Source organism: Schistocerca nitens, chromosome 6 (genome assembly GCF_023898315.1).
Source record: "Schistocerca nitens isolate TAMUIC-IGC-003100 chromosome 6, iqSchNite1.1, whole genome shotgun sequence".
NCBI classification, from domain to species: domain Eukaryota; kingdom Metazoa; phylum Arthropoda; class Insecta; order Orthoptera; family Acrididae; genus Schistocerca; species Schistocerca nitens.
Window position 1 is genome coordinate 722,023,018 of NC_064619.1, and position 24,438 is coordinate 722,047,455.

The 24,438-nt window shown below is 43.1% G+C and overlaps 1 protein-coding gene across 1 annotated transcript in view; it reads left to right on the plus strand.

Annotated features, from left to right (window-relative positions):
* The window catches only part of LOC126263588 (meiotic recombination protein SPO11), a 135,068-nt gene that overhangs the window by 85,450 nt on the left and 25,180 nt on the right, over window positions 1-24,438 (plus strand). The window contains exons 4-6 of the mRNA XM_049960681.1: window positions 1,151-1,299; window positions 5,932-6,069; window positions 11,737-11,916. Of these exons, the coding sequence (XP_049816638.1) occupies window positions 1,151-1,299; window positions 5,932-6,069; window positions 11,737-11,916 (467 nt within the window). The remainder of the gene's footprint in view (window positions 1-1,150; window positions 1,300-5,931; window positions 6,070-11,736; window positions 11,917-24,438) is intronic.

Here is a 24,438-nt window from a genome sequence, read left to right on the forward strand (position 1 = left end):
GAAATGGAAATAAAGCAGGAAGAAATAGGAGAAAGGGCCAGAGCAATAGTAAATGTTTTCAAGGACTTCCAGGAGGAAACAAAGAAAAGAAGAGGTACAATATAGACAGAAGAAATAAGAGAAAAACATAGTGAAAGAATGGAAAATTAGTGGAAAGAAAAAAAGGAGAAAAGAAAGAATACGGTACGTAAGTTACTTCATGTAGCCTTTAGTGGGGCAAACCAATTAAAAATAAAGAGTAACAGTGTAACTTCTATTTCCAAAACAAATATTTTATCGTGATGCAAAGAGACACAGCCAGAGTTGCAACTAAAATGGAGATTTATTTAGTCAGTGATCGGTTTCGGCCTATGCCCATTCTCAAACCAACCATTGTCTGCCAAGTAAAATTTCCGGTCACCGACGAAATAAACATCCATTCTAGTTGCAACTATGGCTGTCTCTTTTTGCATCACAATCTAAAATGAGGTGCTGTCCCACATTTCCCAGCACGCTGAAGTTAAGCAAATATTTTATCAGCTACGGACCCGAAAATAGGATTCTCCTTCGAAAATAGTCATGAAATATAAAGACGTACTTTTGGTATTATTAATTGAAATACTGTATACAGGATTATCGATAAGTACCTCTGGGGCTTCAGAAAACGGCTGCACGAAAACTACAAGACATACAGAAAATAGACACATATCAGTGGATAGAGTATCTCTCCAAGTTTACATTCGTAATCCGTGCCGTAGCGTAACTGCTTTGGAGATATTCATGTCGGAACATGTAGACATATCACCCGCTATGTACTGGTGCATCGAATTAGTTCGCGCCGGCAAATAGGCAACCAAAAGAACGAATCTGCAACCTGAGCTGGTGTCACGCCTTTTTGCGCAAATCGTGTCAGTGACAACAATGAATTGCATACACATGTAGACTTTGTCGCTTCACAAACGGTGCCCAGTTGAGAACCTGTAATGTGAGTCACAAACTTGGAGAGGTGCTCTACGCACAGGTATATGTCTATTTTCTGTATGTCTTATAGTGTTCGCGCAGTTGTCTGAAATTCCAGAAGTACTTACGAGTAATTCTGTATATTTTATAAAAAAATGAAGTTCTTTGCTGCTTTCTGTATCGGCTCCGTACATTATGTGCGCACTTGCAGGTCAACTGGTGCCTCAGGACGTGGCGGGCATCAGGGAGCTGCGAGCGGACTCTGCGCGCCTGGTGCTGCTGGTGGAGAAGGACGCCGTCTTCCAGAAGCTGCTGGACCAGGGCGTGCAGCAGGCACTGGGCCCCTGCATCCTTCTCACGGTCAGTAGCCGCTCCTCACATGGCGCCACTAGAACTAGTAAGGAGAGGTCAGAGACCGCGGACCTCCCGTTTTGAGGAGTTTCGGCGTGTTAGTCGGAGGTCACTCGAAAGTGAGTCGTGTGAAAGGGATTAAGTCAAGGCGCTTCCGTTTACGAAAAAATCGAGTCCAAAAACTCTTAACCCAGTATATAAACTGAGCAGCCAAGAGGAAAGAAAAGATGGGACCCAGTCGGTCGTGAGGGGAGAATTCTCTCTGTGCAGTCCTGGTAGAAATAGGCTCAGAAGGCCCCACTTTGGATTTGTGGCGATGTGTCCCACAGAGGAAAAGAGGGAGAGAAGAACGAGATATAACGAAGCAGATGTTTTTGAGATATCAGTGGAGTTTTGAATACAGTACTTGTTTTCTTTAAGAAAATGTCTTTAAGTAAATCAGTCGGTCTGCCAAAAAGTATTTTGTAAACAGTGTTGTGTATTGCTTCAAAATTTTTTCCTTTGTATTATTGCTTTTTTTTTGTATATGGAAGTTCCCTATTATTTTGAGTTTTTGATGCGATGTATTGCTTTCTCTGAGGGCCTTCAAGTTTAGAGGTGGTTTTCCTCTGTAGGGTGATCTGCAAAACTAGAATGTATACAATCACTTCCTATAGATATAAGGTGATCTAATATCTAGTTTTAGAATTCGTGCCTGTTTCATTATGGGTCAGTATTTCCAAAATTGCTCCGGATACGCATAAACAAGTCATTATCCCAGTCTGTTTAAGTTTTTAACTCTACGTGGAAGTATGTAACCAAAGTGCAGATAAGAGTAGCAGTCTTTTCTTTAACTGTGTAGGGTGGTGGGTCCTTCTTGTGTTTTTCTGCAACTTGAGACAGCCAGCTGTTTCTGAAAACAGACTAGAGCATCGAAGAAGCGCGGTAGGTGGATAATTCAAATGTTTTTGCTGAAAGGCAGGAGTCATCCAGATACAGGCTGACGACAGATGCTATATTTTTCGAAAATATATGTAAAAACACAAGGCGATCTCCGAGGGGCGGCCGGCCAAAAGAGAGTGCAGAGGATGTCGTAAACTTTCAGAAACTGAGATGCTTAAAGAATGAGCTTTAGAGAAGATAAAATCTGTGACGGCAGGAGAAAAATATGAAGCACTTAGCGTGGGAGACAGCCATTGGGGGCCGAAGGAGATCTGAAGTATAGATGTTTAAATTTTGTAAGAAAGTCCATGATTGGCTCCTAAGAGACGATCTCGCTTCCAGAACACTGGGTCCCGGGTTCGACCCCGGCGGGATCAGGGATCTTCACCTGCCTCGAGATGACTGGGTGTTTGTGTTGTCCTTATCATTTCATCCTCATTCATGAAAGTGGCAGATTGGACTGAGATAAAGTTGGGAATTTGTACGGGCGCTGATGACCGCGCAGTTGAGCGCCCCAAAAACCAAACATCATCATCATCATCATCATCATCATCATCATCTAAGAGACGATCAAAAAGTTTCCATTCGAAGGCACTACGGTCCATAATAGGTTGCCATTCATGCAAAGTTGCCATGAGCATTGGAACAATCACCCCACCGATGCATCCGGTTGACGGTACTGGTTTGATAAAACACCGCGTCATGCTGCGTGAAGAAATCCCTAACTGCCTGTTTCACATCCTTGTCCAGCAAGAATCGACGACCCTTCAAGGTCTCTTTTAAGGGACCGAAGGCGTGATAATCGCATGGAGAAAGATCAGGACTGTAGGGCAGGTGCTCGAGTGTCTCCTACTTCAGTTGGTGTAACTTCCCGGTTATGACATATGTGATATGGGGACATGCTTTATCGTGAAGCAGCAGTGGCCCTTTTAGCAGTTTTCCTGGACGTTTCGCCTTCATTGCACATATTCTTCATTCACCGATGGATGTTTACCGGTGTTTGTCCTTTAGCAGCCAAGAACAGAATAACAGCTCATTTGTCCTGTGTGGGCGCATTTGGTAATAACGTCGCCATAGTCCCCGTTTCCGCATTTGCCACATACATGTCGGAAAGACACAATTGCCCCACTGATCTCTTACCTACATCTAGGTGCTTATATTCCCACATGGGAGTCAGGATATGTTACGTATACATCCTCGCCTTTTATACAAGTATTTTGGTAGCAGTGATGAGAACTCGTGAGTGCTTACGTGCAGCAGTTTTGATTGGTAGAAATGTGAAAAACACACTTTTTGTACCATCTTTCTTCTGCCCCCCTCTGTGAGAGAAATGAGTAGTATTGGTTAACCACGTCAGTTTCTTTAGGGAAACAGAGATTGTTATAAACTTTTCATTGGTCAGAACGCAGAATGTGTTATGCGACTGGAACCGCGATTCCGGCGCTGACAGAACCAGCTAGATTTTTTTGGGGAGTGGTGAAAGACACTTCGTCTCAGGCCTTGTTGGAGTAAACACTACTTTGTATTAGGGCATGCAACAGCCCATTTCTACGATGCAGGGTGCCAGGGTAAAACAGAGATGTCTTCACTCTAGAGCTGACCACAGACGTCAGGGCTGAACTGAGAATTCTCAGCAGCTACTACTATAGTCATTCTCTGCACCTGAGTATTAGCAGACAGGAAAGCACGAGCCGTTGCGTGCGTATTGATGAGGAGACTGGAAAGTTGATTTCAAGTCAAAGTTTCGTCTCTCTGAACCAAGTCATAGCCAGCTAGCTGCACTGATTATGCAATTAGACGAGATAATTGGTGCTTCTTGTACTTTTCTGCATCTTTTCTTTAGGCTATCAACTTATTCAGCAATCATTGGGGCTTTTCGTGGATACCAGTTTCGTATCATTCTATCTCAAACTCACCCACTTGTGCCAAGGCCTTTCGTACATGTCTTGTGCTCGTTTATAATTGTTTGTATTGCTCATTCTGCGATTGGAATCATTTCAGCATCTACTAATAAATCTGACTGTTATATTAGTTTCATTTAGTAGCTTTTGGACAGCCTAATCAGTATTTCTATGTAAATCGTGGTGCCAACATTTCATGTTCAATTGGGCAACCCCTGGTTGATTCAGACAGTCAGTTTGTCATCCGTTGCGCGACTTTGGTTTTTCATTCCACATGATCTCATGGGGAGCGACAGGTTCACTGTAAAGGTCACTGGAGTCCGATAGTGTGCTGAATGCTGAACTAACACCACAGTTTGTCCTAGGTGAAAAGATTGGCATGAAGTACAACGTAACTGATAGAGGCCAGTTTTCTTAAATTACTCTGTGCAGGTGTTGTTAGTGCTAAAATGTTTTGTGCTTGTTGTTTGAGCGTTAACTTATTCGCAGTGCTGGTTTCTTCACTATGTAACCTACTTTGTGGACATTTTTGCTACTGTGTGTTAGTAAGAGCCATATAACATACGTCTTAGGACGGCCTTGTTGCCGGAAAAAGACTATATAAAGTCGCATCCATTCATCAGAGTTTACCTATTTGGGTTAACATAGCGAAACCATTGTTTTATCCGAAACGACGGTATGTGAAACACTACGTAGCTCTCAGTGTGCCGTAACAGTATAGGTTTGAGTTTAATTAATTCAAAAGAAAAACCCAAGTTCATGTTGATTCTCTGTCTGGTGGTGTCCATAAAATTCAGTTTCATATGTGCTTCTGCCACAATAGAGTATTTAGTTTTAGGTTCGACTGTGTTATTTCCTGATGTTCTACTTCAGGTCAAATTTAGAACAACTGCATTATAAGAGTCATATGGACGAAAAGTCACGACACTTCAAAACATTTTCTCCCGCATCATAGAACTCTGCAAGAGTTACCAATCTACTGTTGTAGCTGTTATTATTGTTAATATTTGCAACATTTTCCTCCGTTGCAACAAAAGTTATGCTTTATCATGTAGATAAGAAAAAAATTCTTCTTTTGCAACTGAATGTCTTATTTATGAACACCAAACTTGTTTCGCCTATTCGTGCTGGATATCATTAGTAATATAAAGCAAATTGTTTAATTACACATAATTTTATGGGAGATTTTTAGTGATTCTAGGCTCATCATTTACGTTATCTAACTACTTACAAATACACTGTTATGTTTTCTACACTTACATTCATTTTTATGTCCTCTTCGTGTATCCACGTGTTATTCTGTATGTATAGAATGCACATAGGACAGGTTTGCACTTGATAGATCACATTTAAACTTTGTAATGCACGTAACCTACATCGTAATGCACGTAACCTATCCTGTTGTGCACTGCGCATGATCTAGCTCGCTTTTTTTTAGCGCTGGCTGAGAGATCATGGGAGCTCTGAAGGGTAAGAACAGAGTGAAGTATTGAGATAGAGACGGAGAGAGGGAGGGAGGACGATGACACACACACACACACACACACACACACACACACACACACACAGAGAGAGAGAGAGAGAGAGAGAGAGAGAGAGAGCTTTATTTTAAGCTAAGTTAGGAATTAATGAGAATATTCTCCTTCTGGTATAAATTTTTTGTCAACTAGCGTAATTTTATTTTTGGCCTTCTGTAAGAAATATTCACCCTGTTGTCGAAAAAAAAAGACGATTTTTTCATCTATATGGTAAAGCATAAGACTCATGTAGGTATTTGCATTATTGTGATAATCACATGTGTCCATTTCCTGTCCCGAAGGGCAAGGGCTTCCCCGACGTGAACGCTCGGCTGTTTCTGCGCCGACTGTGGGACTCCCTGAGGCTCCCCGTGCTGGCACTCGTGGATGCCGATCCGTACGGCATCGAGATCATGTGCGTGTACCGCTTCGGCTCTCTGGTAAGTCTCATATCAACGTTATGTATGTGTACTGCATTGACTCTCAGCTGGGTCTCGTATTGAAATCACGTGTGGCAGCTCCCTCGGCTGTCTGATAAGATTCACATCGAGATTATGTCTGTCTAGTGTACTGACTCTCTGGCAGGCTTCATACCGATATCATGTGTGTCTGCTATGTGATTATGTGTGTCTACTGCATTGTATCTCTGATAGGTCTCATATCGAAATCTTGTGCATCTACTGCTTTGTATCTCTAATGATTAGCGTGCTACCGGAATTATGTGGGTCTACTGTTTCGGCTCTTCAGCAAGTCTCAAGTGAAGATCACGTGCGTGTACTGCTGCCATTCTCACGTCCAGCTGATGTGTATCTACCGCTTGGCTCTGTAATAAGTCACAGACGAGTGCACCACCAGAGATTTCCACTTAGTAGCTGCCTTGCTCGTTTTATATAGCACACGTTTGGTATCCAATGTATTGGCACTGAATTTTATGCACGCTTCATCAAATTATTAATTCACTGCGCAACTGTAAGCTTCTTTAAAATTATTGTCATAATTCTAGTAATTGTGCGCGAAATTCCACATTCCTACTTTCAGATAACTAGGGGCTGGTCCTTTAAAATCTTGTTGGAGTTATATTGCGTGTTCTTTGCGATGTAACATTTTGTACCTATGTTGGAGTATCAGCTGCACCTCTGGAGGTTAATAAATGTAATTTTTCGTTACTTGAATAAAACTTGCCGATATTTTGAATTTATTCATTGGCTAAGTCCTGCAATTTCATCCTATTATGGGCTATATAAACCAGATGACATACGGCCGCCGAACACAACATTAACCCCTACTGTAATTGACAGTTTATTGATACTTGCTACAACATTGAACTGAAGTTATGTTCTTTCGCCATGGGACAAGTACGACCGCCCGACTGTAACGGAGCTACTATCTCTAGTACGTGAACACGTGAATTAATTACGCCAGCCTGTACCCTGTCACAATAGTAGAAGTGTAAACGGTAGAACAAATCAGGAATTTGAAAACGTAACAAATCATTGTTAATTTATCGTATTTAAATGGCTTCTTCGCAAGTAGGGTACTTAAGGCGTAGCGAATCTTTAGTATCAGTATTATTTTTTATTCCGTCATAAAACAAACGTTATCGTGCAAAGCGTGTAGCTAACGAGTATCGGTAAACTGGAAGTGTATAACTGATGAGTATCAATAAACCGTTAACTACAGAGTTAAGGCTGTATTCGGCGGATGTATGCTTTATAGATTTGTACTCTCTATAACAGACTTTTATTCAGGATGAAATTGCAATACGCAATGAGAAAATATCAAAATATCGGCCAGATCATTTCAAGAAACGAAAAATTGCATTTATATACCCGTAGAGGCTTAGTAACAATATTCGATGATGCTGAGAAAAACAGAGATTGTTGCATTCTCAGTTCAAAAAAAGACATAGAAATGTCGGCAGACGAAAGATGTAAAACTACAACTGCAGCTGCTGCCTCAGAAGAAGAACTGGAAGTCTCACAGAGAAGTGAAATCAGTTCTTTGTAACCAGAGCTTCGACACAGACATGTGGAACTCATTGTGCCACTACCTGTGGATTATGAGGTATTCGTACACATGCCGAATTACTTGGGAAATTATCAAGCAGTACACTTTTGCACTATTACTGTTCTCCTGCAAATGTTTTTGTAAGTAAGTAGAATACGTCGACTGCTGCAAGTATGTCGGTGTATAGGTAATTTGAATTAGTATATGTTTGCCTTCTTCGGCTACGTTCTACTTCCTTTAAACCTATGAATCAGATACATGAGACTGCTTTTTATGAGCAAGATTCAAATTAGTACCTTTTCTGTCGGTCTAAAGATCATTCTATACCGCTCAGTGAGTGGTTTCCATCTTGTACGTTCATAAAATCAGTGATGGCATGTAATTTTCGAAACGTAATGGCAGAGGCTATCCTGAGAAACTCGTTTTTATGAGCAATAAGTTCTTTCGACATTTTTCATGTCTTTATTACGGATGATGACACTTCACGCAGAATCTATGGAGCCACCAAAATCGTTAAAACACTTTTGAGTGCTTTCCCAGAGTCACGTTGTAAGTACTATCTGGAGAGCGCCATTAATGTCATAGTCTTGAGATGTACGTCTGCAGCGAGGCTCATTGAGCGGCCGTATTACTTGGAGCAACACGCTAACAGCTTCCACCTAACGTTACTGCAAGGTATCTCGAATACGCGGTCCTTCTTCGAACTGACACTTATTTTAATTATGATGTGCACATTTTTTACATGCAGAATGGCGCTCATGTGTTGCATTCCATGCCCACCATTAGTATCACTCCTCTTTTTGGGAGACTTGTGTACACTAAATGCTTCCAGTAAATTGCGTGTTTTTCATACTCATTCACTGATCGTATTTAACTTCGCTGCTCTTCTCCTTTTCTTGATTTGTATCCAAGCGTAATCCGACGTGAAATTTTCGCCTGGTGTGCTTTCGTGGAGCACTGGTATTGTCTGCAGTTCCCTTTAACATTAGCCGGCCTGTCACAACTTTCTGAAAAAGGCAAAAGAAACTCTCTTGCACCTACACAAAAAAGCGTATTTCAGATGCCTAACTACAAAATGCTACCATAATTACCTGCAGCCTTTTCAGATTATCTCTCTTCAATCCACGGTCAATTCTGAGTTCATCATCTAGATAAATTTAAATCTTCTTGAATATTATTCAGACATGATGGAAAAAGAAGACAGTGATCTAAACGCGTCCTCTTTTTCCTTTCTCTCATTTTACGTGAGGTGTGATTCGGCTAAATGCCATATTACGAAATAACAGTTCTGGAATTGGATTCCCAATCAGTCTTTCACGTTTGGCAATGTTTGTTAATCCGAAAATAAGCTCAGTTGCACCATTTAACTGTACCCATTCCTATAATGGGCTGGGTAAGTCAGCTGAAAGATCAGAGGAAGGCAAAGGCACACCACCTGCAACGGAATCATGCCCGTAATGAAGACAGCGTTAAGTAGATCCCTGGCAGTTGGCAGCGCTGTTGCTACTGTACTTTTAAACTGCGAAGCACTAACGGCTGCAGGCGAAAGGCGAGAACAGCAGCCGTTTACAGAGCTGTGACAACGCTGAGGTGTTGCCATACAGATGTTTACAAAATCACGTTCCGTTATTGGTTGAGGCAGACGCGCGAAGCTACTATGCCCAGCCCACTGCAGTTGTCAGGGATCGACTTATTCCGACTTAAATATAGCAAAGCACTCTGGTGTTCAAACTAACCTTCGAATTATGGCAGATTTACGTTTTTTGCATATGGAAACAATTTATATTATTCAGTTTCCGAGAATTCTTCCGTGGTCCATGGAACTCTTCTGTCCCTGTCGTTTCGTCCAAAGCTACGGTGGACGTCTTAGGAGGTGCTCCTGGTTGTGCTGAGTCTTGCCGACTGACGAGTGGGACGTCGAAGAACGGCCAAAATACCGTGGAAAGAAGGCGTGGTCTGGATTTCACGTGATAGCAGAGATAAACCTTGTCAAGGATCGATCATAGTACGTCAAAGATAAAAACTTCTCATCGATTATGTAGCGCCACTGTCCGTACATCGCTGATAGCTTCTTCCTTTCTGTTGATATTATCCCAATGTTTATATATTTCGTTGGCTTCTCTATATAGCCGTGGATAATAGTTCGTCATAGCACATAAAACTTCAGTTTCCGAAAAATTCACTACGTGATCACCCGACTGCACAGCATGTTCCGCCACGGCTGACTTGTCTGTTTTCCCTAGTCGGCAAAGACTGTTATGTTCCTTCAACCGTGTATTCACACTTCCCTTTGTAGTTCCAATGTAGACCTACCACATGTACACGGAATCTTGTATAGACCACTTGCAGACAGAGGGGGACGTTTATCCTTAACGGAACGAAGTGCTTGGCCTATTTTCTTAGTTGGTCTGAAAATTGGTCGAACGTTATGTTTCCTTAAAATCTTGCCGATTTGATTCGCTACTTTTTTGATGAAGGGTAGAGAAACCATGTTCTTCCATCGTTGTGTCCACCGTTGTCCTTAGGCCTCCTGTTATTCTGTCGCAAAACTCTATTTATTTCCTTACTAGCGTACCCATTCTTCTCAAAATCCTGCTTTAGGTGTTTTAACTCGGCGTCCAGCTATTCCGGCGCGAAAATCCTTTTACCTCTGTCCACTAGACTTTTAATTACACCTCTTTCCTGTTGTGGATGATGATTGGAATCCTTATGGAAGTATCTGTCGGTATGTGTAACCTTCCGAAAGACTTTATGTTTCAAGCTGCCATCAGTCTGTCTCATAACGAAGAAGGATATTGGATTGTCTTTCTCCATCTCCATGGTAAACTGGATTTTAGGATTTACACTATTTAAATAACAAAACAATTCCTCTAAAGCTTTTTTACCATGTGACCAAACCATAAATGTATCATGCACGTATCGATACCATCGACATGGTTCCTTATTCGCTTTTTCCAGAGCTAATTGTTCGAATTTTTCCATGTAAAAATTGGGGATCGTAAGACTCAATGGGTTACCTATGGCCACACCATCAACCTGCTCATAAAACTCATCCTCACACTGGAACTGACTAGAGGTGAGACTGTGTCTGAAAAGAGCAGTACAATCTGCTGGGAAAACATCCGCTATGTAAACCATAAACCAAAAGCTACGAGCTTAATTTAGTATAAAGTTTAATATTGAAAATCTGTATCTGGGAAAGATAATTGCTGCTCATTAAGGAGTTAGCCTATGTAGAATGTTGTAATGAAGGTTTTTAATGTTTTTCTATATTGCAAAATTAGGCAAAGTAATGCAAATATGTGATAAATTTAAAATTTATTAACAGATTGCAAATGAAGGATGAAAAGAAATACTGAAAAATGCTTTTGAACTGTTTATGTGAAAGGCAGAGGCAACAACAGGGAGCCTCGACAAGCTGAAGAACCCCAAAAAATAAATCTCACTGTAATATTTAATCCACATATCATTTCGTAGATATAGGCAGAATCCCATTTCCTGTTGTTTATTATCATAAAGTTCTCTTTTTTGAGTAATTACGATTTTTATTAAATTATTGTGAGTGTGCACTCCTTATTTTACCAACTAGCAGGGTCCACCATCATTTTCTTCCGCTGCCGTTGCGCACATAATCAATTAGGTGGTATGTAAGGAGGGGGTAGTGCATGTCCAGTTCTCATGCAAAATTCGTCTGAATTACAAACTCTTCTCCACCCCGGCACCTCGCATGTTGTAGGCACCTTTGAGCGAAATTTCTAACTTCTGCGTCGCTCTGGGAGACAATTGAAAGATTTCGAAATAGTAGCCCTTTAATAATGTTGCGCAATGTATGTACACAGAGCTTGCTTGTGAATCAGTCTGTTAGTGAACACCGTGCCAAAATCTGTGCAGTACTTTCTGAGATAAGCCTTCACAGGTAGACAGAAAAACGCGGCGTGGGACTTTAACTTAGGTATGCGTGGATGTCCTTTGCAGTTGACTGTTAGGTGATGTAGTTAGCTGCTGTATGTTTTGTAGAATTAATAGTGTTTCCGCACGACGTTATCTCGCGCTGCTGCGGCGTGCTTGTGAGCAGAGCGGCGGTGGTCTCGGTTGCGCAGGCGCTGTGCGACGCGGCGAGTCACCTGGCGACGCCGGCCGTGCGCTGGCTGGGCGTGCTGCCGTCGGAGCTGGCGCCGCTCGGCGTGCCGACGCAGCCGCTCACTGCGGCGGACCGGCGCAAGCTGGCCGCGCTCGCCCGCAGGCCCTACGTGCGCCGCTGCCCCGCCATCTTGCACCAGGTCAGCGCTCGGCGATCCCTCCCCGACACGCTGCGACGTCGGTCACCTGCCGCCGACACTCTGCACTCCTCAGTAGTCATATTCCTTAAGCCGTCGGCACACGGACCGTGCTGTCGAACGTTAACGGTGAGCGTGCCAAGTACAACGTGCTGCTGAACGCTCAGGAACGATGCGACTTGTGCATACGGTACGTGCGCCCATCGTGGTATACGCGATCACAACGCACTCCAGCGGCAGTTGAGGGATGTTTCTATTAGTTCGTAAATCACACTGTTTATTCAACGGGCGTGCGTAAAATTCCCACGTTAGCTCTATTAAAACGCACATTGCCTCCATCGTCCACGAAAAGGAAAGTACCATGTCCAATCAATAAGGACACAGGCTTATAAAAGTTCCATTACAAACAGCGCGGTACAAATTTGGAATACTTCTCTGCATACGATAAACATTATTTCATCATTCCCACATTTTAGTAAAACCCCAAGGTCAGGCTTACTTGATCACTGTTCCTACCCAGTAGCAGAATATTTGCAGCATGTGAATTACGAAGCGTAAAAGAAAAAGGAGCAAAATAACTTCATACAAGTAGCGCAAGCTGTCCTGTAGATTAAGCCAATCGAACAAAGTTACCCCTCAAAAAAAGGTGAACTTATATTTACATAACATCAAATATTATAGCATATACTTATATTAAACTAATAATAAAGTATCAGAACTTAATAAAAACGCGAATGTTAGGAAAAAAAAATTGTAAGTGTAAAGACGGGAACCACCGCCCCAGCAAAAAGTTCTTGTGGAACAGAAACTCTACCCATTACGCTAAACCCCTAACTTTCTCTGTTTATTTAATTATATTGTGTTCCCACTTGCTAAAACCGTTAATCGTAGATAATTATGTTACTAATTGAAATTTAATTGTAACAAATTGTACCAAGAACAATGCGTTTTTGGCGGATCTTCAGTGCGTCGCTGCCTTCAAATAGCCTACTCTCATAATACGCAGGTTACAATAATCCTTTTGCCAGGAATACGATGTTTCTCATAATTTTATTGGAACGAATCACACAACTAACAACGGGTTCTCCAGTGATTCTCAACTTGCTGGTGCTCAGAAACGGCATATATACATATAGGTTTGAAATGAACGCCAATAGCCGGCCGCGGTGGTCTCGCGGTTCTAGGCGCTCAGTCCGGAACCGCGCGACTGCTCCGGTCGCAGGTTCGAATCCTGCCTCGGGCATGGATGTGTGTGATGTCCTTAGGTTAGTTAGGTTTAAGTAGTTCTAAGTTCTAGGGGACTGATGACCACAGATGTTAAGTCCCATAGTGCTCAGAGCCATTTGAACCATTTGAACGCCAATATGGCGCCTCACAACTCTGTAGTGAAGGGAGATGGGGGGCGTGTGACGTAGGTGGCGCTGTGCCATCTCATTGGTCAACGCTCAGACGCACGTTTAGAATATCTGACATATCAGATACTGATCTGCACGTTCGGAAAGACTCCCGAACGTGCTATTCCACGCTATGACGTCAGAAACTCGGCACGCTCAACGCTCAACGTTCGGATGCACGGTCCGTGTGCCGACGGCTTTATCATAGTCCGCTAGCATGTTCTACCAGCCTCGACTGTCGTTGCCTAAGCTCGTTATGACGTGAAGTTCAGCCGGTCGCCGCAAAGCGCTGACTGCCAACTCTTATCAGATGCTACTGACAAGGGAAATTCCCCATTGCACCGCCCTCACGTTTAGTGACAAAGAGGGCCCAGTCGATGCCTGTCAAAAACTGAACACATACCAAGCATGAAAGCAGGAAGAAGGTTTACTGAACTGTGAAAAAGAAAAGCAGAATAGGAACAGTCAACGGTCGAAGGATAACAAGTGCAACATAGAGCAGCCCGTAAGAGCGATGACGTCGTTGTCAAGTATCGAGGTGTTGGGCCGCCAAGCGGGCGAGCCGTATGCAAATTTCCATCGTGCTCATTTTATTTTCCCTGTTCACTGTATTCAGATTTGTGTCTGTGTCGTGGTGTAACGTCCGTCTGCAATAACGACGTGTAAGGAAGGGACCTATAATGAAAGTTTGTTCTGCACAACTACTCTATTAGCAGCCGAAAGGACGTGGCTTTCGAATGGGAACCGTAATCGTTTGACGACAAGGCGACAAGTCAACCGAATTCTCCACCGGAAAACACGTCTGGTCTGTCATACATGGTATTACTGACAGTGCGTGTGTCATATGAGATGAATCTCTTATGGACACACCTAACTTGTACACAACCTGGAAAGTGAGTGAGATATGCCTCCTTGCTCGATTTCGGTGTTCGTACATCTCTCTCCTGGGAAACAATGAAAAAAATAATAGATTGCCGGGCTGAGCATGGATGTGTGTGATGTCCTTAGGTTAGTTAGGTTTAAGTAGTTCTAAGTTCTAGGGGACTGATGACCACAGCAGTTAACTCCCATAATGCTAAGAGCCATTTTAACCAAAATAGTTTGTCACATAAGCTGCAACAAATGAACGCAACAGTCTCATAATCACACAGTTTTCCCTGTGCTCTAGCAAAATATATGTTTTTAACCTTGCGTACCGTTTGGAAATTTTGAATTTGAAACTTAGTTCACACCCATTTATTTGTTCTTTTCATTTCTGTGAGACGGCTATGTGGTATCTCGCCTACGCTCACAATTCACCACATTTACTTGCAACGGTATTCTATTCTATAACCAATGTATAATATGACAACTGCCAAGACTACAGAAAGAGGAAAAACTTTTCAGTGACTGGACGGACAGTTCATAATTTTGTGAGAAGAAAATAAAGTAAATGTTACGAGGGAGTTTTGAACACGACTCGTCCACTTTATAGTCCAACACCGCGACCACTTCACCATAATGCCGTGGCTCTGCCAACTCATTCGATGTCGCACTTCTGAAGCTTGGACTGTTCACTGTTTCTATTTTGCCTTTTTTTCACTGTTCAGTACACCTTATTCCTGTTTTCATGCATGATATGTATTCAGCTTTTGACGGGATATCCACTGCGCAATCTTACCACTAAACCTGAGAGAGTTGCGATGAGGTGTTCCCCTTATGAGTAGAGAGTGTATGGTGTTAAACACGCAGCACCTTTCGATTCAGTGGAGTTCAAAAACTTCGGTTTTTCGTAAGTTTCTGCAGTAAAAGAAGCTATCTGCTTCACCAAAATTGTTAAGAAATATTTGCGCCCAAGAGCACTGAGAAGTAGTGCATGATTTCCCCACAGTTACAACAAAAACATGCTACTTTTTCTAGTTCTGACACTGTATTCGTACACATTTCCAGCTGTTTTCTTACAGCATAAGTTTGCAAGCGCAGGATAGCACTTACACAAAATCCGACACTGCATTCAGCAAACTCACCAACGGCACTGACGCATAACACAGGCTGTTTCCTGCGATGTTACGAGAATGTATCGAATTCATTAATGCAGCTGCTTAGTGAAGAATGACGCTGTACTTGGCTGGGAGTCCACTTATCATAAAGCACGACAAACGATTGGCTGTAACTGGTAACTTCTTTTACACACACTATTGTGACTCGCTACGATTCTCGCGCTATTGCATTTCCATTGTATCTCGTTCTCCGCAGATAACATCCAATTTTTTTATCGTACTTGAGTCCGTGCTAATTGACATCAATTGCTAAGCCACATATCAGCCCCCATCTTGTTTAGACAGAAAGCTTTTGCTTCCAGTCTTGGCCCTTCCAAACTGTCTCTTAAGCCTAGTTTACACGACAACATTGGGTTGCGCCACTCGTTGGTTGGAATGAGTTGCACACAAATGGTTTCATGTTTGTAGACACGGCGCCACCAGTATACACTTCAGTTTCGTCGTGTTGAGGGTCTTTGAGTCGTGTCTGAAATGAAAGTTTTGGCAGCTGCACGTCGCACGAGTTGTGATGGAGTTAAATCTAGTTGAGTGGAATCGCTGCATAAGAAAAAAAAAAAGAAGAAACGTGTTTCCATTCTTGGCTGGATAAAGAAAAGACGTCAGCTCGGTTGCTCAGCATCTTTGCTGAAATAATTTATAATGGTAGACCCAAGAAGTTTCTTCAGCTATCTTAGAATGTCACCTGAACTGTTCACGTTAATTACGCGATAAGGAGTGAAGACATTGTAATGCACGAAGTACTGTTACCAGAACTGAAATTACATCATCATATTGCCTGCATTACAATTGAGAACACTCGGCATGTTGTAAGATGCGATTTTAGTTGGTGATGACGCTTTTTGATTAACACCAATAATTATTAACATTAACAGTAATAATTATTAACATTAACAGCAATAATTATTCGAAACAGGGCGCATTAAGAAGAGAATGGTTTGCAAGCTACTCTCTTGAAGATAGACCTGTATAGTGGCAATATTCCAAAATTCTAACATATGTGAATGGGGATCACTGCCGCTACGTTTTAAATAGATGAATATTGAATAAAGAACGCAACTTCTTGATTTGTGTAGCCTTCCCTCCTGTCAAAACAGTATTCCTTAACGAAGAGTCGGCTAACTCGAACGATGGGATTTTAGTCTTGTTTTCCGCACATTCGGATAAGTTTTGTTTGTTTCGTGGTCATGAGGCCACACAAGTTATAATTATCAAACAAATCATCTGACTAGCTAACTAACTAACCAACCAAACATCCTATTTACTAACGAGTGAGACCGAGCGGGGTGGCGCAGTCGTTAGACACTGGACTCGCATTCGGGAGGACGACGGTTCAATCCCGCGTCCGGCCATCCTGATTTAGGTTTTCCGTGATTTCCCTAAATCACCCCAGGAAAATGCCGGGATGGTTCCTCTGAAAGGGCACGGCCGACTTCCTTCCCAATCCTTCCCTAATCCGATGAGGCCGATGACCACGCTGTCTGGTCTCCTTCCCCGAAACCAACCAACCAACTACTAACGAGTGAACTCATTAACTCACAGAGCAAACAAACTAAAAGACTAACTTAGGAGAAGACTAACCCAAATATTTGGGTCAGCATTTGTATAACTCTAATTCCTCTCTGCCACACCCCACCCTATAGGGAGAGAGGGAGAGTTTTAGTTTTAGCGAATCAAAATTTACTAAGTAAATAAGTAGTTTTTATTTATCCGTAATCATTTTCCTCGCAGAAATGAGAACATGGGTTTTCTTGAATTACAGCGCCAACTACCAAGAATAAAAAAAAATTTTAAGGCAAAATTACGTAGTTTTTTTTATGTAGAATGTGATTCTGCAATAAAAAATGAGGGTTCCCATTTGAAATTTTAAAGTTGCCTCCCACCCCACCCCCACGCGGCTGGGGTGGCGGGCTAATTTTAGCACTAGCAGATGTCCCACTCGAAAATAATCAACTTTGGATTCTACACATTTTTTTCGTGTGAAGCGTATTTTTCGAGTTATTCTGGTTTGTCAACTTATCAGAAGTCATATGCCATGACATTTACTCTTGGCATGGTCGACAACAGACACAGCTTTGGAATAAACTACTATAAACGAAGCATTCACTACTATTTGCAGTCACGTCTCATATGAGGGCATCTAGTGTGCGAGGAGGGTCTCATCGGCGATCCACTGTAAGTTAGGTGATCCCTGCCTACTGGAGGAAGGTGTCCACAAGTTAGTGTCCTCATACATTATTGCTTCTGAAGACGAAACAATCGCTGAAATGTTGCCTGTTGAGCTGGCAGCTGGGGAAGTGTAACCATTTTCCCTGTTGAAGTTTTCATGATGCTACAGCACATCATCTGCCTCTCTTATTCTTAGAAATTTGTCGTCGGTGGTCTTACGACGTCAGAAAAGCAATATACACTCAAGCGCCAAAGAAACTGGTATAGGCTTGCATATTCAAATACAGGATATGTGAACAGGCAGAATACGGCGCTGCGGTCGGCAACGCCTATTTAAGACAAGTGTCTGGCTCAGTTGTTAGATGGTTACTGCTGCTAAAATGGCAGGTTATCAAGATTTAACTCAGTTTGAACGTGGTGTTATAGTCGGCGCACGGGCAATGGGACACAGAATCTGCGACGTAACGATGAAGGGGGGATTTTCCCGTACGACAATTTCACAAGTGTACCTTGAATATCATGAATCCGGTAAAACACCAGATCTCCGACATCGCTGCGGTCGGGAAAAGATCCAGCAAGAACGGGACCAACGACGACTGAAGGGGATCGTTCAACGTGACGAAAGTGCAACCCTTCCGCAAATTGCTGCAGATTTCAATGCTGGGCTATCATCAAGTGTCAGCGTGCAAACCATTCAACGAAATATCATCGATACGGGCCTTCGGAGCCGAAGGCCCATTCGTGTACCCTTGATGACTGCACGACACAAAGCTTTATGCCTCGCCTGGGTCCGTCAACACCGACATTGGACTATTGATGACTGGAAACATGATACCTGGTCGGACAGTCCTCGTTTCGAATTGTATCGAGTGGATGGACATGTAGTGTGTAGACAGCATCATGAATCCGTGGACCCTGCATGTCAGCAGGGGAGTGTTCAAGCTGATGGAGACTCAGTAATGTTGTTGGGCGTGTGCAGTTGGAGTGATATGGGACCCCTGATACGTCTAGATACGACTCTGATAGGTGACACGTACGTAGACATCCTGTCTGATCACCTGCATCTTTTCATGTCCATTGTTAATGCTGACGGACTTGGACAATTCCAACAGGACAATACGACACCCTACATGTCCAGAATTGAAACAGAGTGGCTCCAGGAACACCCTTCTGAGTTTTAATACGTCCGTTGGCCACGTAACTCCCCAGACACGAACATTATTGAGCATATGTGGTATGCCTTGCAACATGCTGTTCAGAAGAGATCTCCACCGCCTCGTACTCTTACGGATTTATGGACAGCCCAGCAGGATTCATGGTGTCAATTCCTTCCAGCACCACTTCAGACGTTAGTCGAGCCCATGCCACGTCGTGTTGTGGCACTTCTATGTGCTTACAGGGGTCCTACACGATATTAGGCAGCTGTATCAGTCACCTTGGTTCTTCAGTGTATTAAACCACACACTCCCATGTCAACTCGCCTGGATAGCTAGACACTAGCACTCCGCGTCTGGGATAATGGAGGTGTGCCAGCCTAGGATCGAATCGTCCTGACGGACTAACGACGAGGGCTGGTTGTGCCAGCCAGTCTGGATGTAAGTTTTTAGGCGCTTCCCACATGCGAAGTCTGCTACTTGTCTTACGCACAACTGAGTATGTCATCGTCCCATTACGTGTCTCTACTGATAAGCGTATTTGTATGGGTTCCAAGTCTGATGTTATAACCATAGGATACCAAATTTTTTCGTTCTTTAAAGTGCACAGTATTTTTTATCTGAACATTTAAAGCAAGTTGCCATTGCCAGTCTTTGCCCCACTTTGAAATCTTATCAAGATCTGACTGAATATTTGTGTAGCTTATTTCAGTCTTCAATTCGTTGTAGATAACTGCGTCGTCCGCGAAAAGTCTGAAATTACTATTAATATCGTCCAGAAGGTCATTAATATAAATAAACAGCAAAGGACCCAACACTCATCTCTGGGGCACACCCAAGATTATTTACGTATCTGTAGATGATTCTCCATCTAAGATAATTGGCTGTGCCCTCCCTACCAAAAACGCTATCTGTCCAGTCATAAATTTTGTTCATACCCCATGCGATCGTACTTTTGATAATAAGCGTAGGTGTGGTATAGAGTCAAATGCTTTTTAGTAACAGGGAAATACTGCATGAACCTGATTGCCTTGATCCATAGTTTTGAGTATGTCGCGTGATAAAAGTGAGAATTGGGTTTCACATGATCGATGTTTTCGGTATCCGTGATAGTTGGAATGGGGGAGATCATTCTACAGTTGGATGTCAAGGTTATTAGATCGTTGTTTTCCGAATCACTTCTCCTACTCTTCAGGGGTGACCTGTACTTTCCGGCAACTACCGGTCACAGTTTTTTGTCCGGAGGATGTACGACAGATTATACTCAACACAGTGGCTAAATCAGCTGCGTCCTGGGTATTTGTTTAGTTTTAACGATTTCGGCGGTTTCTCACGTTACTGACACTAAAATCTATTTCACTCGTCGTTTTAGAGGTACGAGAATTAAACTGGAGCAGTACTCCTAAGTTTTAGTTTAGAAAACAGAGTGAAGTATTTCTGCTTTTGTTTTGCTACTCAGAGATTCAGTTCCTATCTAGTCCGTGAGTGACTGAACACCATCTTTGATGCCACTAACATCCGTTTAGTAATATCCTGCTGTTTTGTAGTCCTAAGCGTTCTATTCTCTTTTAACATCTTTTCTCGTAGCAAGTGGCGATAATTACAATTGGCCATATACTGAGCATACACAGCGAGGTCTTGCCTTCTGGAAAGAATGATGTGTTGTGAAACTTTCCGTGGCGTCCTTCTGCATTTGCCCCCCCCCCCCAACCCCCCCCCCCCCCACCCCTCCCCACCCAGAATGAACTTTATCTCTCAGGGCCCCACTGTAGTTTGGATCACCATGGAATGTAATACCGTAATTGGTCTCTCTCACAATGCCGCGGGTTGTATGCTGATATCAACGTATGGCTTTTCCTATTTGGTGCGACCAGCAAAATTTCCTTCGTCCCATTCATTCCTGATGTTCGAGGGCCTTTATTTCGGCTTTTTGTACTTGCTTTCATACCTTCGGCAAAGTTTTGAAGGCGTGGCCACCTTACTATACTGTAGCCTGTTCCCTTCGTCCGTTGTAAGCGGCCGTCTCACTTGTTTGTGCGTCGATTTTCTTACTTGGTATTCTAGTCAGAGACTACTAAGTTGTCGGATTAGTGGTCGTTCTCGCACAACCTGTTAAAATGATCGTTTGCGGATCCGATAGCTGTAGCTTGTGTAGGATTCTGCTGTTGAACTGTACCTCCCCTACCGAGCAGTGGCCGCCCTAGGCGGAAGTCCCACCACAACCGTTGTCCCATCTCTTACCATGTCGTCTGCGCGGGAAGGATAAGTTAGTTTGCACGCAGTCTTCGAGCCATACCTTGTAAGCAGCGTAATCTCCTGCACAGGTCATCACATTAGGCAGATGTACAATGCTTTTTGTCTCGCGATATTTGTTCGAATAACATCGCCGTGGTATATGCCAGTTCAGCGGGTAGTTACCCACGCTGACAACCCTCCCTGCCGTAAAATGAGACTATGCGCTCGGTCTGAGCTTGATAAGGGCATTCGAGGTATCTTGACAGACTGTTCAGAGTTGACTAGCCGCACTGTTCAGTTCTGCTGATCTGCACCGAGAGTATTTTCAAAAAAATGGTTCAAATGGCTCTGAGCACTATGGGACTCAACTGCTGAGGTCATTAGTCCCCTATAACTTAGAACTAGTTAAACCTAACTAACCTAAGGACATCACAAACATCCATGCCCGAGGCAGGATTCGAACCTGCGACCGTAGCGGTCTTGCGGTTCCAGACTGCAGCGCCTTTAACCGCACGGCCACTTCGGCCGGCAGAGTATTTTCACCTCCATTACAGAGACAGCAGTACGTTCGATTTCTGGTGGTCAAAAGTGTGCTGAGTAGAAGCTCTGTGATCAGGAAAAACATGTTTGTGCATCGTGAGAGTGGAGCAAAACTTTTTTTGAGCAGTCGATGAATCTTGTTTAAATCTGGAAGGGAATTCATAAAAGTAACCTTATTGAAAAAGACCATTCTGGTACTTTTGAGGTCTTGATGTGGGGTGCCATCTAGTTGAATGGGTGTAGGAACTTCACTGGTGGTCGAAGGTATACTTTTAATGCTTATATGTAGAGACATGACGTGTGGGTTTTCAGAGTGTCAGTTGATCCAGTCTTCTTCTTTCTGTACGTTAATGCTCATCCACTTGGAGCTACCATGCTGGTTGAGGAGGAGAAGATTAGTTTTTAATGTTCCGTCGACAACGAAGTCATCAGAGAGGGAGCACAAGCACAGATTAGGGAAAGATGGAGAAGCAAATCGACCATGCCCTTGCAAAGGAACCATCCCAGTACTTTCCTTAAGCGATTTAGGGAAATTACGGAAAACCTAAACCAGGATGGCCGGACGCGAGCTTGAACTGGCGTCCTCCCCAATATGAGACCAGTGTGCTAGCCACTGCGCTACGTCGCTCGGTTCCGCTAGTTGAATTTCTCGCGAGTGAGAAAATCTAAGTTACCAACCACAGAGATATTCGGATGTGAAGGTCTGCCCAGCCACCACTTGCATATTACCCGGGAAAGGAACTTACGCCCGCATCTCGTGGTCGTGCGGTAGCTTTCTCGCTTCCCACGCCCGGGTTCCCGGGTTCGATTCCCGGCGGGGTCAGGGATTTTCTCTGCCTCGTGATGGCTGGGTGTTGTGTGCTGTCCTTAGGTTAGTTAGGTTTAAGTAGTTCTAAGTTCTAGGGGACTTATGACCACAGCAGTTGAGTCCCATAGTGCTCAGAGCCATTTGAGCCAAGGAACTTACTGCCAGAAGGAATAGAGAACTTTCTTCTCAGAAATGAGACCGGAGTTTCTTGCACCGATATCCTTGTGTAAAACATCCTCGATTTACTTGTCGCTTTAAACCTGGGTCTACGAAATCCTTCATTTTCTCCATCAGGAACAACTGACTGTCGTGGCTGCTATTGTGGTGACTATTTATAGACCATTGACGGCTTGTGATTGGTCAGCGTACGCCTTCATGACGTAGTGTTGCCAGATATTGTATCCGTGTCTGCATTCATAGTGCCAGCCCTACTGTAGGGACGAAACCAAATAAGCACATTTCTCTGTTACACTCAGCGTCGAGAGATCGCTTCCACACTTTGCTGAGATTGTAGTTGCTGCGCCCACTCCCACCTATTTACGATATAGTTACTGCATCTCTTTGTTCCAGGATTTTACTAATTATTTGATTGCAGTACTGCTGTATGCCAAATATTTTATCCTAAAGTCTTACCTTGTTCTGCAAGTTATCACAACAAGTGGTAAGTTAAGGGAACTCGCTCACATTTCTACGTTATAACTGATGTTTAGCCAACAGTGTATCAGTTACGGTCTATGAAAGCCATATCACCATAACACATAATAGCTGCATAAAAACTACTGAGGTGAAAACAATACCCACCTAATAGCCATGTGTGAGTCTTAGAATGTCCATCACAGGGGTCCGAAATTCGCTTCCCAATGACTTTTTTTGCATAATGAGAAGGTGTACAAGGGATTATTCAGAGCCTTTTGAGGGTAAATGTAGGCTAAATGAATAAATATGAAGCAAAACTAACACACAAGTCACCAAAGTGGATAACTTTTAAATTAAAAAAAAAGTGTATGCATTTTCATACTGTTAACTTGGTAGGGAGTAGTTATACAAAGACAGTTCTGGTGCAACACAAGATGCCGCCACCAACTCCTTTTCCCTCCCCCCTCTACTATTCTGGGGCAAATTGTATTGTCTCCTGAGGTCACCCCCTGCCCCAGGGTACCCCAGTTTTGGAGCAATGGCTATTTTCAACCTCTCCCCGACCGTTCTGACAGAGGCCAACTGCTGTTTGTATAAAATTACAGGAAATTAGCAAAATTGTGGAAATTCAAAACTCGGTAGGAAATTTTAAAAAAGCAGGAAATTTAAAAATAGACCAAATGTGCTAATGGGTTTTCTGCCTCTCTTACAATGTCACTGTGGAATAAGGGTTACTGTCTTAAGTATAAATTGGAGGGAAATTCAAAAATACAAGATAGTTCATTGTCCTATTGGTGTAAAATTCGAAAACTGAAGATGGCGATCCATGACGGCGACCTTTGCGTAGTGGCACACGCTCTATGACATCCGGATCCAATACGGCAATCCAAGATAACTGCCCTATCATTTCAGAATCCAAGATGACTGACCTGAGGTACTGGCATGCTCTGCATTGTTGCCAGATCTCGTTGGTTTTCCCCTATTATCACTCATCTGAGATGAACAGTGTTTCTTTTCCCAGCAGATCCGAGCCTGCCTGTTATGTCAAAAGGTTTTTGCTCCTCCTAGTCCGAACTTGTGGTTCTGAGACAAAGAGCAATGTCTACCAATGTCACCTCCCTGTACCAGTTCTAGTTCAAAGGGCATCGCCTCACCTAAGGCAAAGGATTTTTCCCCAATGCGGGTACAAGGCCGTCTGCTATTTACAGCTAGGAAACAAGGTGTTTGTTTCCCCCTCAGGTCCAAGCCTATCTGTCAGACAAAAGATACCTGTTTAAGCCTGTCGGCTACATACATTTTTTCACTCAACAGGTAGTAACCAGTCTGTACTTGCCTGCTGACCTGCTTTCATTTCAATTAAATTTCAATCCAAATTGACTTCAGTTCTATTAAAACTGAATTACAAGTCAGACATCACTTTCCCTAAGTTTAAAAATGTTGCCAGCCCAGCTGTCTAGCCCAGCTGTCCAGAGTGTGAACAATTCCCCTCTGACGTCACCCTAAGTTTGGATCTGCCCATTTTGCTATACTGTGAATGGACAGAAATAATTATT